The 18,934-nt window shown below is 39.5% G+C and overlaps 1 protein-coding gene across 2 annotated transcripts; it reads left to right on the top strand.

Annotated features, from left to right (window-relative positions):
* The first annotated feature begins 1,332 nt into the window (after nucleotides 1–1,332).
* On the top strand, nucleotides 1,333–14,559 carry dis3l2 (DIS3 like 3'-5' exoribonuclease 2). Of its 2 annotated transcripts, none has more exons than XM_030752671.1 (21): nucleotides 1,333–1,456; nucleotides 2,050–2,791; nucleotides 2,876–3,006; nucleotides 3,262–3,315; nucleotides 3,428–3,529; nucleotides 3,692–3,854; nucleotides 5,204–5,268; nucleotides 5,691–5,920; nucleotides 6,003–6,176; nucleotides 6,269–6,348; nucleotides 7,118–7,230; nucleotides 7,399–7,506; nucleotides 7,591–7,824; nucleotides 8,015–8,094; nucleotides 8,272–8,455; nucleotides 8,734–8,820; nucleotides 9,007–9,154; nucleotides 9,519–9,649; nucleotides 10,349–10,453; nucleotides 10,860–10,964; nucleotides 12,661–14,559. In XM_030752671.1, the coding sequence occupies exons 2-21, from the start codon at nucleotides 2,056–2,058 to the stop codon at nucleotides 12,760–12,762; spliced, it is 3,132 nt and encodes a 1,043-aa protein (XP_030608531.1). In that variant the 5' UTR covers nucleotides 1,333–1,456; nucleotides 2,050–2,055; the 3' UTR covers nucleotides 12,763–14,559. The 2 variants fall into 2 exon arrangements, with proteins under 2 accessions (XP_030608531.1, XP_030608532.1); XM_030752672.1 differs by lacking the exon at nucleotides 1,333–1,456 and adding an exon at nucleotides 1,513–1,638.
* Nucleotides 14,560–18,934: the final 4,375 nt, after the last annotated feature.

Genomic DNA, 18,934 nt, shown 5'->3' on the forward strand with positions numbered 1-18,934 from the left:
TGAGGACCAAGCGTCCATATGTGACGAGTAAGGAGTGAGAACATGTTGCTGAGGAATGTTTTCAGCACCTTGTTGAATCTGCACCACAAACAATTAAGGCAGTTCTGAAAGTAAAAGGGGGTCCAACCCCATACAAACAAGGTGTACTTAATAAAGTGTCCAGCGAGTGTATATATGCCACAGAGCATGATCAGAAGTAAACTGCTTAAATGTACCATGCTGTGCACCTGTTTAGGAGGATCAGCATTTGTTGTGCTTTTCCACAAATTTGTCCAGTTTTCCCCCCTTTTATTTGTTACTTTAATTCAATTAAACTTTATTTATCCCCAAGGGGCAATTCAAAGAGCATGAAGGGTAGTTCCACAAAATTACACACAAACCATTCTAAGAAACAAGTAACTAAATACTATAAATACTACAGTGCAATTATTCTGCTAATGTAGGGGAAATAATTAAGAAAAAGCCTGAGCAGTGAAGACAGCATCCAGAAAAGGAGCCACTTAAATATAGGCCACCGGGCATATGAGGGGCCCTGCATAATTCTAGCAGCTTTTATTTTTTTTCTAAATAATATGCTCATATAGAGTAGAGAGGGCTCTGATGGGGAGTTCAGTAATGTAAGAGCAGGCCTTGACAGTGCTCCGCAACTGATGTATGTCATGAAGACTGATGGAGTGAAACCAACACATGAAGGAGAACGTTTTAATGAACTTCAGTTATTCACCAAAGACTGTTCCCCAGTACTCCTACTCATCTACCAGCAGGTTCCCCATGAATGGTGGTAATGACCATCTCAGCCAGCTCCCTCTGTTTGCATTTCAAGGCCATCTGCTTGGTCATGTTCACATTCAGCTACAGGCATGGCTTATCACAATCCAAAAAAAAATAAATAAATGAAAAACAAAAACTAGACTTATTATCATCAATTCTGCGTTTTTATTCTTGGACTGTTGTTCAGGCTTCAGACTGACTAAATAATAATCAGAGTTTATTATCTAAAGGTTTGGCCATGTTTAATATGAGCTCTTTTACCTAACAATTTAGCACAAATATAGGACAGTCTTCCTCTCCTTTCGTTTGTAGCAAAGTCCTTCTAAAAGATAGTCTCACATCTTGGCAGCCATCTTGAAACGCACTCTGAGAATAACTTGGTTAGTTATTTTAAAACATTAGCCTATCTGAATTACATTAATTTCCGTGGACATAAAAGCCTACATACAATCACTGATCACTGGTCATAGATTTTAAATAAGTAAATGAATGAAATACTGACTTTGCGCAAAAATAAGGTTTTAAAAAATCTTTTCCCAGGAAATGAAAAGCTAGTTCTCGCCGAAATTTCCGACAGCCCTCAAAGGTAGCACGAGAGTAACCATTCATAGCGAGCGAGGACGTGAACGCATCATTTAGCCTTTGGCTGTGGGAGACGTTACATCGATTTTGTCGTGTGAAAGAGGTAATGTTTAAGAATTCCAGTTTGACAGTCTTTACGCTAATTTTCGCCTCGTTCGTCGTGATCACGGTCGCGGTCTGTCTCTATAAAAACTGTTTAGTTAATGTTAAACTGACACCTGCCGTTGGTAGTGGCTAGCTAGCTAGCTGATGCTAGCCAGGCAGCGTTAACAACTGTTAGCTAACGTGAGTTGGGTTTGTTGGGATTTTCTTTAAAGGTCGCAGATTATTAAGACGTAAACACCGAAAACAAGAATAATACAGCTTTTACTACCGTTTTACTGTAAAACGGTTGTCTCATTTAGCTTACACAATCTGGTTAACTTCCACTCGAATTTGTTTGTAAAACAGTTTATAGCGTAATAATATCAACGATAAAGTAATTGTATGATGCAACTTCAATATATATGGACTCCAAATCAGTTGCCGAGCTGGATAGTTGCTTGAACATTATCTCTCCTTGCTTAACAACCTCCTCCATTTTTTTCCCCATAATTTGAATTATATGCTTTGTTCTTTAATTGAAGCTGCGTTGCCCAAAAAGTGAAATGAAGTATGTTGGCTCATGCTTCAGTGCGTACTTTTCTGTCTTTACAGGCACTTATGGATTCCCCTCGTAAGTCTAAGAAGGCTACCCTGAATCGAGAACCAAAGCGCAGCCAGAATCAGTCAAGCACGCCTCCTCAGAAAGATGCCTATGCCAGGCTTCTTAGCCAGCACCACAGCAGCAAGTTCAGTTCATATCTAGAACAATATGCAAAGGACACGTCCTTTCAGAGGGAAGACAACGGGCCAAGCCCACAGTTCAACCCCCAGAGTGACAGGCTCAGTATGCCGCTGCAGCAAAGGGACCAAGTGTTGTGTGATTTCTCTGATTCAAGTGACTTCTCCCCCTCCTCCACGAAAAGTAAAGGAGAGGAGAGTTCATTGTCTTTGTACATGGAGAAACTAAACATTCGCAATGCTCAGCAGGACTGTGAAAGTAGGCAGGGTGTATCTGACAGGCAGCAGCGGAGGGGGCAGAGAAGGGATACCACCACCAGCCATGACGGCGATGTCGAGTCTGCCGAGGAGCTAGGTTCTTTAAAACCAAGTGACTCAAAGAAACACCAGAAGCAGCAAAGGAAAAACAAGGATTCAAACAGAGATGTTGGCCCCAAAGAGACTGACTCATCTGTTGGACGTTCCCAGTCTCCTAAGAAGTCAAAGAAAAAAAGCCTGCCGAAGCACCCAGGAGATGGGAGAGTTAGAGAAAGGGCAGTAAAGAGTGGAGTTGATGTTCAAATGTCAAGTCCCAAATCTCCTCGTGGTCGTGATAAAAACTCACCTCTGGACTGTTGTAAGTTATGATTTACTATTTTGGAAGAGTATTTAATGATAATTTGGTTTAATTGTGGCTAATCACAGAGTTATTTGCTTTCAGCATCAAGTGCCAATTCTCCTGCTGACAAGGGTAAAACTAAAGGAGGCAGAGGATTAAAGAAACAAGTGTTTGAAGCCTACATGAGCTCTGAGGAGGTTTCCCATAGTCTTAAAAGAGGAGAACTTATTCAGGTATGAGCATGAGATGAAAGTACATTTCTTTCAGCATTGCTGATTATTCAGTGTTGTTGAGATACTATGGACGTGTAGGTTTTATAATTTTATCGTAATTCTTCTGTGCCATATAGACAACAGGGAACATTTTTATTTTAAACATTATGATCATGTTTCTAAATCAAACACCAGAAATAATATTGCTGAACGAGTGGTTAGCAGAATAAATCAGTTTGGGTATTTCTTTCTTTCTTTCTTTCTTTTTCTTTTCAGGGTCAATTAAGAATCAACCCCAAGAAGTACAACGAAGCTTTCATTCCATCTCCTGTAAGTTAGCATGACTTGCCATCAATCAGTTTTTTATTCCCCTCCTCCAGAATGAATTTGACGCACCTCAGTAACCTCGTTGAATGCAAAATATTTCTTTTCTTGCTCACAGGGTGGTACACGGGATATATTTTTAGATGGGATTGTTGCTCGCAACAGAGCGCTGAATGGAGACATAGTAGTGGTGCAAATACTCCCTCGGGAGCAGTGGAAGGTAAATTATTATTTTGGCAACATATACTGTATGTGCAGATCTCCAGCGTTTTCTCCAGAAACACCATGTGTTAAACGTTAACTCAGCTTTTAAAGAAATGCTATAACAGACTACATTTTAGACGCACTAGTAGTGATTTCACTTTTCTTTTTTTTTGTCTAGGTTGTGAGGTCAGATACTGACTGTGAGGGTGCCAGTGAGTCAGACACTCCTATTGTCCAAACAGCTACGAAGAAGATGGCGAGCACTCCCAATCCTGACAATATTGCCGAAGGACAGTGCAGTGACCAAGAAGAATTCAGTGGCAAATATCAGAATAAATCAGGTAGTATAAAGGTGTATTAAATACAGCGGTCGCTGCAAATAATATAATTTGTAGCTGTTGTATCACACAATGTCATGATTCTGTTGCATCAGATAATGGGCAGTAGACTGTTTGAATGTCTAGTTATGAGGGATGTAACAGGTCTCTAATTCCAGTTCATACCTCCTTTTTTTTTTTTCCTTTTTCTTTTTTTAGGGGTGATGAGTAAGAAAAGATAAGGGAAAGATGCCTTATGATTGGCTTATGAATGAAGATTAAATTCTGTTTTTCGAGTGTCTATCAGTTCACGCTTTAGCTGAAAGACTTTTTAAAGCATGCTTTAACCAGTCATAAACATTTCACATGGCTAACCAGCATGTGCAGCATGAGCATCCAGCTGATTACTTTATTATTACATAACCACATTATGACATTTACAGATGCTGTTTATATCACCACAGTACATATTTTTAATAAAAAATGAAACTACACACCTCAGTTACACCTTGCTAGTACCTGGTTGGAGCCCTTTTTGCCTTCAGAACTGCTTTTATTGTCCACGGTGCTGATTCAACAAGATGCTGGAAACATTCCTCAGAGGTTTTGGTCCATATTAACATGATAGCAGCTGAGATCTTGAGATCTGGTGATTGAGACGGCCATTTGAGTACAGTAAGATTATTGTGATGTTCAATAAACCAGGTTGATAAAGATTTGGGCTTTGTTACATGGTGTGTTATCCTACTGGAAGCAGCCATCACAAGATGGGTACGCTGGGGTTATGAAGCAACAATACTCAGATAGGTTGTGGTGTTTAAATGAGGCTCAGGTGGTACTAAGGGGTCCAGAGTTGCCAAGGAAAAGGAAATATCCCCCAGACCATTACACCCCCAGCAGCATGAACCACTGGTTCAAGGCAGGATAGATCCATGCTGTTTACACCAATTCTGACCCTACCATCCGGATGTCACAGTAGAAATTGAGACTCCTCAGAATTGGTAACATACCAGTAGGTGTCCTGCAGTTAGCAGCACACCTACTGGTATGTTACCAGTAGGTGTCCTGCAGTTAGCAGCATTTATGCATTTCTCTGCCGTGGCTATCATCGAATCTTCCTAGTTTCTGCATTTACATTCATGTATGGAGTTGTTGTAACTCCTTCCACAGAAAACACCCTGTTAGTAACATCAGAACAGCTCAAAGGCAGGATCAAAGGGAAACCATGACACAAGACTGTGGATATTTGTGTTGCAACCAAAGTTACACCATTATTTATTGACCTGAATGGAGTATTAAGTGCATAGAAACATAAATCCCAAAAGTCTGCAAATGTTACTAATTCTTAATTTCTTTCATTTGATGGAAATAAGGAGAGCCTCTGGGAGACCAATCAACACCACGTTCCAACGGAGCGATACTCCAAAAGACTGCTAAAGTGAGCTTCCATTATATCTGCTGTGCTGTATTTCTTGCTAATCTCTTCTCTTCCTTTTCGCAAATGTTTCCTAGGAAAAACAAATCATCTTAATGCAGATTTCTTTTTCTGCTCAACATGAAATAATTTACATGACCACACAACAAGGCTCCATAGTACTCGGATATTATGAGCTGAATGTTTCCACTATAGATGATCATTTATATGCATCATTTATAGATCTGTCATTTGCTTAGCTCATGTAAATCTTTTCTAAAGCTGCTCTAATCCTATACTGAGTTATTGAAATAACTAGAAAAATGAGGTGAAAAGAAGCATAGTTTGCAGTAACTAAAAAGGCAAAGTTCTGCTCTGTTTTTCTTTATCACTTCTTGGGTAAAGGACAAATTTCAAAATGATCACTTCCCTTATTTGTCTACTAGGTGGTTTACATTGTTGAAAAGAAGCACTCAAGAGCTGCTACTGGCTTCCTGAAGCACCTCCCAGACAAGCCCTTCGCCTTGTTTTCCCCTGTGGACCACCGGCTGCCACGGATTAATGTTCCTCTTGCTGATTGTCCTGAAGACTTTGCGTCCCGCCCGAGTGACTATACCAGCACCTTGTTTATCTGTCGGATCACGGACTGGGCAGCCAACAGCAATTTTGCAGAGGGGTGAGCGTTACGGTCGTGTGACACATGGAACTGTTAACTCTGGTTTGAGAACTCTGCTGATGCTCTTAATGTTTTCCCACAGTCGACTGGCTAAGTCACTGGGTCAAGCGGGAGAAATTGAGCCAGAGACAGAAGGTATCCTGATCGAGCATGAGGTTGATTTTTCCGAGTTTTCAGAGGAGGTATTGGACTGTCTCCCCCAGAATCTGCCCTGGAGCATCCCACCTGATGAGATGAGAAAGAGGAAAGACCTGAGGTAAGACTTTGAGGCCCAGATATGTTTATGTAGAATCTGCACCACACAGTATTTTGCTGATTATTTCACAAGTCATTGTTTGTGTTGTATAGGGAGGAGTGTATCTTCACAATTGACCCAGCAACTGCCAGAGATCTGGATGATGCCCTGTCCTGTAAACAGCTGCCAGATGGTAAACTGCTAATGCTCAGTGATAGTGATGATGTCTGATAACAGATAGTCAATGATTATCATGGATTATACGAAAGTATATTGACAAACTGTTAGACTTTGTAAAGGCCAGTGTTTCAGAGTGTGTGGGCACAGTTTCGTAAGAGACACTTTGACTCCAAATGATTTTTTAAAATTTATTTCTTTATTTTGGTGGTGGTAAAGAAGTTTTGATACTCAGATAATGTTAAGTGTCAAATATGTCATATTGGCCATGCTAGGTACCTTCTGTATGTAGTGTGTTTTTGTTTTGTTTTGTTTTTTGTTTTTTTTTAATAATTTAATTTTTAGACTTTTTTTTTTAATGGAATTTTATTTTAATTTTAAATGAGACTTATTGCATCTTCTGAACAGTTATCCAGTTATCAAAATGCCAAGAAAGTCACGGTGAAAAATCTCAGCTCACAGCTACACAATGAGACTTTCCTGTGCTCTTTCTGCTCACCCCCAAACAAATGGCTGCCCCACCCTGAGTCTGGTTCTTCTGGAGGTCTCTTTCTGTTAGAAGGGAGTTTGTCCTCCCAGCTGATAACTTGCTAATTAAAAATCTTTTATTGTGGGGTCTTTATTTTACAGTATATAGCACCTTGAGATGAGTGAACTAGCAGTGTAATAATAAATTGAATTGAAAATTGAATCCACTAAATGGAAACAATATGGTGGCTATGTGCATCTTCTATAATGCAGTCTGTGGTCCTCATTTTTCTGTTTGTGGTACATTATTAACACAGGCAACTTTGAGGTGGGAGTTCACATTGCTGATGTGAGTTATTTTGTGGAGGAGGGAAATGATCTGGATGCCATTGCTAGCCAAAGAGCAACTAGCGTTTACCTGATTCAGAAGGTGAGTGCTCCTTGATACTTAAAATCAGATTTATTTTTTTTTTTTTATTATAAATATCAGTAATCATTAGTTGTCAGGGCATTGTTTAAACTGATGTGACTGCTGATTTTTATTCATTTATTTATTTTAGTTCTCACCCCTCAGTGTCTGTGTTTTGTCACTCTCCAGGTGATCCCCATGTTGCCTCGGTTGCTGTGTGAGGAGTTATGCAGCTTGAACCCTCTCGTTGACAGACTCACTTTCTCCGTCATTTGGAAAATCACACCTGAGGGAAAGGTATGCTGATATAAACCTCACTGACTCGCCAATGTTTTTCCATTGATCCGTTTGTTTGACTCCACTTTACTTATCCATGCCCAGATCTTGAATGAATGGTTTGGCCGTTCAATCATCCGCTCCTGTGTGAAGCTGAGTTACGACCATGCGCAGAGCATGATCGAGGCCCCTGAGAAGATGTTCACTGCCGAGGAGCTGCCACCTGTGGACCCTGTGCATCCCATTGATGAGGTCCATCAAGCTGTGCTCAACTTGCACTCTATCGCCAAGAACCTCAGAGCTCAACGCTTCTTAGGAGGAGCTCTCCGACTAGACCAGGTTAGTTTTCGTGTGTACTGTGGAATATGAGAGGAAATGCTGTGTTGTCTTTACCCGGCTTATTGAATGTTTGGAAAATATGTGTGTGTGTGTGTGTCCAGTGCTTAATCCTGGCCCAAAGGAAATGGCGTCAGTCTCAGATAATGGCAGTTTCTTGTATTTAATTATATTTTATGTTTAATTGTTGCAGCTGAAGCTTTCTTTCACTCTGGACAAAGAGACAATGATGCCTCAAGGTTGCTATATTTACCAGTACAGAGACAGTAACAAGTGAGTAAAAAGTACTTTTTATTTGAATCTCTGTTGAATAATCTAAGTAAATTGAATTCGTTTTTCCTCCAATAAACACCTTTATGTTTGTATCTGTGCTGTTTAAATCTCAGTCCTACCACAGTCTCCTTTTTCTCTCCTTTGACTGTTAATCTGTCTGTAATGAAACTTCTTCAGGTTGGTGGAGGAGTTCATGCTGCTGGCTAACATTGCCACAGCCAACCACATTTACCGCAAATTCCCCGAGTTGGCTCTGCTCAGGCGCCACCCTCCACCGAAAGCCAAGATGATTGATGAGCTGCAAGAGCTGTGCGACCAGCTGGGAATTGACATTGACTTGTCTTCTGCAGGAGCATTACACGTCAGTACCCATAATGCATTGGTAGCCTTTTGTGGATGATACAAACCATTTATTTTGTCTTGGCAGTAATGCTCAACTTTAAGATTTTTTTTTTTTTTTTTTTTAAAGTGGCAAAACAAAATCTGTGACTGTTGACCAGATAAATAAGTAAAAATGTGCTGCTGATGACCCAGAGTTAAGGCTTCAGTGGAGCTTTTGTGTTACATGTGCCTGTTTGTCTCTCCAGGGTCTGTAGAGTAAATTAAAAAAAAAAAAACTCTTTCTTGTTCAACATGCAGAAGAGTCTTAATACCACTCTTGGTAATGATGAGTACACAAGTGCCAGAAAAGAAGTCCTCACCCACATGTGCTCCAGACCGATGCAGGTTAGTACACAGTCTTTTTTTTTTTTTTTTTTTTTTAAATTTCATTTTCTACTTGCACTTTACATTAAAGTAAAACATGTCAACTAAATATTTACAAGTAAATACAGGGGGTTTGGGATTTAGATCAGCAAAATAGGTATAAATTGGTATTCATGTTTTTTAATCTGGTTCATTTGTGCTTCACAGATGGCGCTGTACTTCTGTACAGGTGTACTGAAGGAAGAGCAGCTTTTTAAGCACTACGCCCTCAACGTTCCTCTCTACACCCACTTCACATCACCCATCAGGCGCTATGCTGACATCATTGTGCACCGGCTGCTGGCATGCTCACTGAGTAGGTCTCTTTTCAATAAAAGGGTCTTTCAGACACACAAACTGACATTTTAAACAAATGACAGAACTTCTATTGTGACGTGACTGGTTGACAATGAGGACAAAGGCACAAAAGAGCGTCCAGCATCGCACTCGCTTGATGCATCGTTTGTTCTTTTTGTTGTTTAGTGAGTAAAATTCATTTATAAAGCGCATTTAAACACAGCTTTGACTGACCAAAGTGCTGAACAAAGTATGTATACCTATATACACACAGGTAATTATTAAGTTTCTATGTTTCTGTAGTTTGTGTGTGTGTCAATGTCCTATGAATTTTGTGTCTATTAATTCCTCTTTTCATGTGTCCACTGAATATTTGTATACAGAATGTGGGCCTCGAATAAGGCTGTCAACAGAGGATGTTGAAAAACAGGCTTCACACTGCAATGATAAGAAGACTTTGTCCAAGAGAGTCCAAGAGCTCAGCTCTGAGCTCTTCTTTGGAGTCTTTGTGAAGGTGGGTAACAGATCACAACACATAACAGCTGACAACAACCAAACACATTTTTTATGTTCACCCTCTGGATTGCCCATCCCATTCTCATCAACACATATCTATGGAGAGAACTTCTTTGAATTTAACACAAACATCGACGAGGACTTAAGGACAAACTCACTCAAAAGTTAGTGGCCAGAGATCACGTACTTTAAAAAAATAAAAAATTGCAAAGATTTTGAAGTGATAACTGTTTTAAATCCAAAAGATCAAAGCTGGATTTAAAAAACCAAAAAAGCGCTTGGCTGTCATTCACCGTCATAACACAGGAACAGATTTAGAGTATCGCTCATTATAAGAAAACACATGGATGTAAACTGCAACTTAACTGGTTGGAGTTTTTTAAATGTTCTAGATTTTTAACCTAGTTTTCCATCTGAACATTTAAAAAAAAAAACATAATGAACCATAAACTAAATTGGTTATAAAATACAGTTTCTCTCATTTGAGTGCTTTTATTTTGAAAAAATGTTCTTGTTTTGTTGATTATCTCTCTCCACCCTAATTACTTTACCAGTTTCTGTGTCAGAGCATTCCTGTCAACTCAGCTTCTGCTTTTCAACTAAATTCTTCAAATGTGAAACGAGCCGGGGCTTAAACGTGTTTCTAAAGCTCCAAAACCACTTTACTCTTTGTATCTAACACGAGCTTTATGTGCAGGAGTGTGGCCCGCTGGACTCTGAGGCCATGGTGATGGGGGTGCTGGATCAGTCCTTTGATGTGCTGGTGCTCCAATACGGAGTGCAGAAACGCATCTATTGCAAGGTGAGCTCAACTAATGCTATTTACAATATTAATTTATTTTATTTTATTTGTAAGTTTCATATATACCAGTTTACCAAATTTATAGACGGTATTTTATAGCATAGTGCATGCATAGTGTATGCAGTGTTGTCGGGTTTTTGTGGTGTTTTTTTTTTGTTTGTTTGTTTTTGGGGTTTTTTGGAGGGGTTTTTGTTTTAAAAATATGTCCTTATCGAGCCAAAACATTAAGCATTACTCTGTACTAATTAGGTAATTATATATAATTAGATAATTATACTAATTTTTTTCAGGTTCTGTGTCTTCTTTCTATGCTTTTTCATTCATTTTACACAACACATAAAATCTCATTCAGGAGAAAGAAACGAGACTGTCGTGTCAGCTGAAAACGGTTAATTTCCACCTTCAGTCTGTTACAGGCCTCGACTCGTTCCGCCATCGTAAAGTGGGGAAGAAATCAGAACTGACTCTCCTCTGGACTGCAGAGGCTCCGGAGGCTCCACCTGTGGAGCAGGTGAGAACCACAAACACTAGCCTGTGACTTTTTACTCTGGAGCTAGTAAGGCAACATCACAGTGCTTACTGTCACATTCAGCTGTGTTCTCATGTGCTCCTCAACTGTGTGAAATCAGCTACTGAAAATTATTATACCCTGCCAATGGGAAAGGAAGCGTAGGACTTCTGGCCTTGATAACAGCTTGCATTCTTGCTGGCATTGTTTTTATGTACTTTTCAACAGTTTCTTTAGTTGTTGAGGTTCAGATAGTTTGTAGCTTTTCCCAGAGACTTGCTTTGGATGAAACCTTTGTGCAACCTATCTTTGAATCCATGTATGTTCAGTCGTCTGCTTACAGTCATTCTGGAGACCTTCTCAGTGTCTGACATCTGAAGCTTCATTGTGTCAGCTTTTGTTTTCTGCCCTTTCCTTGGCCTTTTTTGTGAGCATCAGTCTCAGCAATTGACCGCACTGTGACAACCCTTTAGCCCTGTTTTACCATTCAGCATCACAAATGCTACTTTCCCACCACCAAGGAGCCAGTGCTCATGCCAGTGCTGGTGCTGGTTTCAATGAATCGGCAAAACGCTTAAGAACGGGCCCGCGTTCCCACCGCATTTCTGTGAACTGCTCCTTTACGTATGAGTGTGGGCGGGTCCTCGTCTGGACACGGAAGCCGAAGCACACAAACGTGGGAGAACACGCTCCCCTTTCTTGTGCTGCGAACACATTTTAGGGTCCAAACCAAACTACTGCAGCATCTGTGGTACACAGAGGTAAACACAGACAGCGATTAGAGCAAGACGACAAGTACGCACTTTGTGTCCTTTTATCTGTGATATGAACTGATACGCTTTTCTCATGTAATACACATGTGGCAGTGGCACATTGGGTAGGCCTTGCAGCCGGAGGGTTGCTGGTTCGAGCCCCTGTCCCTGCGCTGCGTTGTGTCTTTAGGCAAGACACTTAAACCACATTGCCTAATGGTAGCGCCGGTCTCTGGCTGCATGACCGCAGATGCTCGCCTCTGGATGTGAGTGATCTGGAACGATCATTTCGTTGTGTGTCTTGTGCGCACAATGACAATGAGTTGAATCTAACATCTGAGATGGCAGAGTCACGTCCTTCTGCCGTTTTCATCACGCGTTCTTGGTTCGAGACCAGCTAGTTTGCGGGGCCGGAATTGAACCCGTTTTTCGGCTGAGCACCGAGTGCTTCCGCGGTGGAAAACCCGCCTAACGGTTCAAATTAAGGCACCGGCTCTGGAACCCTGTTGGTGGGAAAGAGGCTAGAGTGCTTTACACTGGACTTCTCTCAGAAGTCAGAAATTAATCAAGCGTCACGCTAAACCATTAAAGAAAGGGTTTTCTGTTCTGGAATGCAAGTAAATAACGTGTAATCAGTCGTCTTAAATAAAAAAAAATAATATGCTTTACTAAAACAGAAAAAATTGTGAAACAGTAAAAAAAAAAATTTCATGGATAGCTAATTATATTTTAGCATTAAAAATATCATTTTGATTAAAGAGCTTGCACATACAGGTGGATTAACCATTACAGAAACAAACTTCACATCGAGGTGGCTCTGTAGATTTGAGGGGTGTTTGTAGCCTAATAGAGTAGTGCAACTATTTTATGGTTTATATAGTTACAAAATGTCTGAAGTAAGTTGGTGGCGTGAAATGAATGAGTTTTAATTTCTTGTGTCTCTTCAGGTCATTTCGATCTTCACTTTAGTGGAGGTGCAGCTCAAGTCGGATGATGCGCCTCTGAAATACAGCGCAGTGCTCAAGAGGCCTGAAGACAGCACATCATAAACATACAAACGCTTGAATGGAAGTCAGGAATTGCACATTTTCTTTTGTTGATTGATAGGAATGACATTTTATTCAGTGTAATGTAGAAGCAGTAACTGAGCAGTCAAAGATCTGACTGCTCAGTTCCTGCTTCTACATTAGGAATGACGTTTTAGAGTGTAATGAAGAAGCAATAATGCACCAGTCAGATCTGAGTCAGATTTCACTTGAAATCTCCAGTTACTTAAATGTTTTTGTTTTTGTTTTTTTTTTTTAACCCACTTAATGCAAGTAGCCCACACACATACAGGTATGTTATAGGGTTTAATATTTTGAATCTGCTGTCAGAGGGAGCTTCCTCACGCCTGTCCTGTGGCTCCATTCTCATGTGGAAATTTACACACTGGCATCAACTAGTGAATGTCTTCAACGTCTGTGCAAGTTGACTTTCATACTTGAGTAAAAGTGTTAGGCTTTGGAAGTGGCTGGCTGCGCTGTTAATGACATACTAAGTGGCTTTAAATGTGAGCTATTGCAATATTATTTTTTGGAATTTAGGATTTCAGATTGAGTTCTGACTCAGGTCTGATGGTGATGATTTCTTGACCTAAGTAAGGTCAGCTTTGGTGTGATTTAGAATTGCTGAACACAGATGAGAAATCAGATTTTTAAATTATTTTTAGTTGGATATTGATGAGCAGCTTCCTGATATTTGAGGACAGATGATGGTTTGCATTCTGCTAAGCAGTAGAATTGACCACACTACTGACTTGTGACTGGCTCTGGTGGTTGTAACTTTAACTTGTTGCCACACTGAAGCTTCATTAAGTCAGGTAGTGACAATACAGCTGTGACAGTAAGATGACACCTTCATAGTTTCAGATGGTCAGAACAGGTACATTGATATTCACTGGTTTACTGAGGAAACTTTTCTTTAGATTCTTTTGTCATAGTCCAGCTCACAGGACTTTTCTTTGCTCTACTTTCTGAAAAAGGAGTGGACATATTGTTCTAGTCCAAAGAAAGTTTCTTTTTATTTTATTTTTTTTCTTGATTGGAGCAATATGATGAAGCATTTCTTTATTTAGTATGCGAGTCAGGCCAAAGCTTAACTCATTTTTACTACAAAACATGGGAATGACTTGAATTTGAATCGCTGCTAAAAATGTTGACTGCCTTGACGTCTTAATGGATTTTATGTTTGCTCTTGTGTGGTGGTGTTTTTATGCTGAGGTTTGATTTGGTCAGCAAAAATAATTAATGTATCTCATTGATATTAAATGTGAATTTCAGCTCTCTTTAATCCACTGAATATAATCTGATTAAACAGGGACTGAATTTTGGTGCAACTGCACATTTTAAAAGGGATGTGGGCCCCGCCTTTGCATTAACTGAGTCACTGTGCCTCTCCTTTGCTTCTCACACCCAGTTTTGATTGAACTGTGCCATGTAGTGACACACGGATTAGCTGCTGCATCTGCACACATTCTTTGTTTTAATGTCAAATCTATTTTTTGTTTGACATTTGTTTTTGGAGATTGTGTCAGATTTATTTTTTGACAGAACCAACAGCTGTCTTTTTAAAATGTTTTGTTTTATATGTACTGACAGTACTTTAATTTTAAATCCACAGCTGCAAAAGCTAGTACAAGCAACAGCATTGAAGATGTCTGAAAAAGTTGTCACATTGTAGATCAGTAGAACATTAAAATACAGTTTCTTTGGATCTCTGTTTATATTGTCACATGCAACTTATGGTCAGCGTTTGTTGTGGATCTCTGTGCCTCCTCCAGTGCAATATAAGGTAGTCTATGAAAATACATACATGAAATCCAAACTGTGTTTTTTGTTGTCTGGAAACTGCTTTAAATATGACTGATTTCTTTTTTTTCTTTGTGGTGGTGATGGTAACTGAAGAAAGGGAACTCTGATCAGACACACATTACTCAGTGCTTGCTGCTATTTGGGAGTTCATCAGTATGTGTGTGGATTTTCTTGTGTGTGTGTGTGTGTGTGTGTGTGTGTGTGTGTGTGTGTGTGTGTGTTTGGGGGGGGATTGCCAAGGAGTGTCCTAAATTAATTTGTGATAAACCTACTGCAACAGTGCAAAAGATAAGCTGGCATCCAATGTTGTGTGCTACCATATAACTGATTCCCCTGCCTTCCCAAACTACAGATAGGGTGTGGAATACACACTTTCTTTGGATTTAATGTAACCTTTACATGTTTTTTTAGTGTTTGTCCAGTTGGTTAAAAATTAGATTTTCAATTCAATTTTATTTATATAGCACCAAATCACAACAGTCATCTCAATGTGATTTATATTGTAAAGACCCTACAATAATTACAGAGAAAACAACAATCAAAACAACCCCCTATCAGCAAGCATTTGATGACAGGGTCACCTAATCCAGTCCTAACTATAAGCTTTATCATAAAGGAAAGTTTTAAGCCTAATCTTAAAAACAGAGAGGGTGTCTGTCTCCTGAATCCAAGCTGGAAGCTGGTTCCTCAGAAGAGGGGCCTGAAAGCTGAAGGCTCTGCCTCCCATTCTACTCTTAAGTATCCTAGGAACCACAAGTAAGCCAGCAGTCTGAGAGCAAAGTGCTCTATTTGGATGATACGGTACTATGAATGCTTTAAGATAAGATTGATCATTCAAGAAGAAAGATTTAAAATTTAATTCTATATTTAACAGGGAGCCAATGAAGAGAAGCCAATATGGGACAAATCTGCTCTCTCTTTCTAGTCCCTGTCAGTACTCTAGCTGCAACATTTTGGATCAGCTGAAGGCTTTTTAGGGAGCTTTTCGGACAGCCTGATAATAATGAATTACAATAGTCCAGCCTAGAAGTAATAAATGCATGAATTAGCTTTTCAGCATCACGCTAAGAAAGGATGTAATTTTAGAGAGATTGCATAATGCAAAAAAGTAGTAATACATATTTGCTTAATATGTGCATTGAAGGACATATCCTGGTCAAAAATGACTCCAAGATTCCTCAGTCTTATTGGAGGTCAAGGTAATGCCATCCAGAGTAAATATCTGGTTACACACCATGTTTCTAAGATTTGTGGAGCCGGGTACAATAATTTCAGTTTTATCTTAATTTAGAAATGGGAAATCAGAGGTCATACAGGCCTTTATGTAGCAGGACAAGCACAGATGAGTCCACTGATTTGTAACCTTCACTAATGCTGTTTCTGTACTGTGATGAATTCTGAATCTTGACTGAAACTCTTCAAACCATTCCTCTGCAGATGATCAGTTAGCTGTTTTACAACTGTTTCAGTTTCCCTGAATCATTGGGAAGAAGAAAGCTGAAACTGAATAGCAGTGTTTCAGACAAAAATTTGTGATGATAATTATAAGTCTTCCATGTCTGAGGGATCTCTGAATAACTTAAAGGGGACCTAGGTAGGTACAGTGTATCACAAAGTGAGTACACCCCTCACATTTCTGCAGATATTTAAGTATATCATTTCATGGGACAACACTGAAAAAATGACACTTTGACACAATGAAAAGTAGTCTGTGTGCAGCTTATATAACAGTGTAAATTTATTCTTCCCTCAAAATAACTCAGTATACAGCCATTAATGTCTAAACCAGCAACAACAAAAGTGAGTACACCCCTAAGAGACTACACCCGTAAATGTCCAAATTGAGCACTGCTTGTCATTTCCCCTCCAAAATGTCATGTGACTCGTTAGTGTTACTACGTCTCAGGTGTGCATAGGGAGCAGGTGTGTTCAGTTTTGTAGTGCAGCTCTCACACTCTCTCATACTGGTCACTGAAAGTTCCAACATGGCAGAGAACTCTCTGAGGATCTTAAAAGATGAATTGTTGCTCTACATGAAGACTCTTATATAAGCTGCACACAGACTACTTTTCATTGTGTCAAAGTGTCATTTTGTCAGTGTTGTCCCATGAAAAGATAAATATATGCAGACATGTGAGGGGTGGACTAACTTTTGTGATACACTGTAGGATAGGATGCAGACTTACTATTACATATATTTGCTTTTATGCTTGGCACTGGGTGATGTCGGTGAAAAGCAAAAAATAAGAATGGAAATTTTTTTTGTTGGAAATTGTTATGATTGGTCGATTTTAACCCTTACATACTGATCGGGTTAAATTTGACCCAGTTTGACAGCACTAAAAATACCCTAAATGTTATTTATTTTTCAATTACTTTTATTTAGCTTGAAATTTGATGGCTTTTCCTAAAATGACCCAAAATACACAAAAATAAAAATATTTTTAACTGTTATATTTTTGTTCAGGTGCTTCAAATTATTGTACCTTGAGGTTTTTCCAGGTAAATTCAGGGGGAAATGGTGGTTTCAGGGAATCCTGCAACTGTAAAATTGTACATGCCATAGCTGTGTTTATTTAAAAACAACAACACTGTCATGTGAACTGCCTGTGTTTCCGCCCCGTTTGTCCAGGTTCCCACAAAGACAGGCACCTGTTGGTCTTCCAGTAGTCATGGGGAAATCTTCAAATGGTGAAATACTACAAAAAAAACCAAAAACATGAGTGAGCAAACACGGGGCACATGAAGAAAAGAAGACGTACAAGTGTCAGAGGGTGCCTTGACACAGGCACAAGCTCTGCTATGGGTCTGCATGAGGGTGCAGTGTCACAGCAAGAAGGTTACTGGTTCATGTTTGCATGTTCTCCTTGGTCTCCAGGTACTCCAGCTTCCTGCCACAGTACAGAGATATGCTTATTAGGTTAATTGGTGATTCTAAATTAGCCATGGATGTGAGGTAGATAAAGGGCTTGAAGTGCTTAACAAAGTAATAAATAAACTCTTGGTGAGTGTATGGTTGAGTTGTGGCTTGTAGTTACAAGTGCTTTGAATGACTATAAAGCTGTTAATGAATGTGAGTGCATTACATTCGTAGCCACCCAAACTATCAATAGTGGTTATGAGGATTTTTTAAGATAGAACAGCGACGACAGTGTTTAATGATTACAATAAATCCCAACTGTTCCAGGAAGTTCTTTCCATTTTTACTTTTAATAGAATGTATTTAAATCATTGTTCCTGGTATGTTTTCATGTTTTAGATAATCTAGGACATGTTTTGACACAGTATCCTGCTGGGATTTACAATACAAATCCACTCTGTCTTCTCTCTGAAACATTATTTAAGGACTAATCATCGATTCATTTATGCCAGACAGGCTATTTATACCTTCTAAGTAGATCTGTAGTTCAAAATTTGGTATAGACACTTATTATCAGGGAATTCTTGGCCAGGGTCAAAACTTGAACTCTGCCATACTGTGAAGACATGAAATATGAACAGTATATAAGGGGTGAGCACTTTTCTAATTCATCACCACAAGGTCAAAATGAAAAATGCTTTAACTTTTTTATGGCAAGGCTTCCCAAGTTACATATGCCTTTCCACCTTTTGCCCGGTAGCCTCGGGGCCATCATGTTATAACAGTAAATGCTAATTGTCTGCAAATAGAGCCACCTCAAACCACTGCCCATACCAGACCACTGTAACAGTAAAAACCTTGAGTCAAGCTATGTTTTATTGCTTCAAATCCCCACCCTTTATATGTATGAGGAGCAGTATTTTTCTTTTATTAGAGCATTGCTTTAAAATTGAAGCTTCCTCCTTAATGCGTCGGTTCCATCGTGTCATTAAGAATATAGTCAAAGATCAGGCTGACGAATAGAGACCAGAAGTTAATCTTTGTATCTGACATCACAAGAGGTCAGGTATGAAGACAATTAAACCACACCTCATTATATTACATAAGCAGTGCTGAACCACCCACCTGTGAGAGGTTGCCCAGTGCCATGCAGACCTGTCGTGATGAAATGCGCTTTATGAGGGTTTCTACTCCCAAGTGTCACTACTTTGCAGGGAATTTCTTATCAGAGCTGAACACACTGACGCCACTGAGTAATCAGCAGACTCCCTCCTTTACCAAGTTTACTGTTATAACTTTAAATACATGATACTTAATAACTTTAACAGCAGTGCAGAATTCCCAATGACCTCTGTACAAGGAAACATTAGCTTCTTGAAGACCTGTCTGACCCACAATGGTGGACTCCCTACAGCCTGCATAGAATAGTTTGACTGATAACAAAATGCTGATAGTTAAGCTGTTGTGACAGAAACCTGATCCTCCTCTGGCTCAAAAGTTGATCATATC

The sequence above is a fragment of the Archocentrus centrarchus genome, chromosome 17 (genome assembly GCF_007364275.1).
Source record: "Archocentrus centrarchus isolate MPI-CPG fArcCen1 chromosome 17, fArcCen1, whole genome shotgun sequence".
Lineage (NCBI taxonomy): Eukaryota > Metazoa > Chordata > Actinopteri > Cichliformes > Cichlidae > Archocentrus > Archocentrus centrarchus.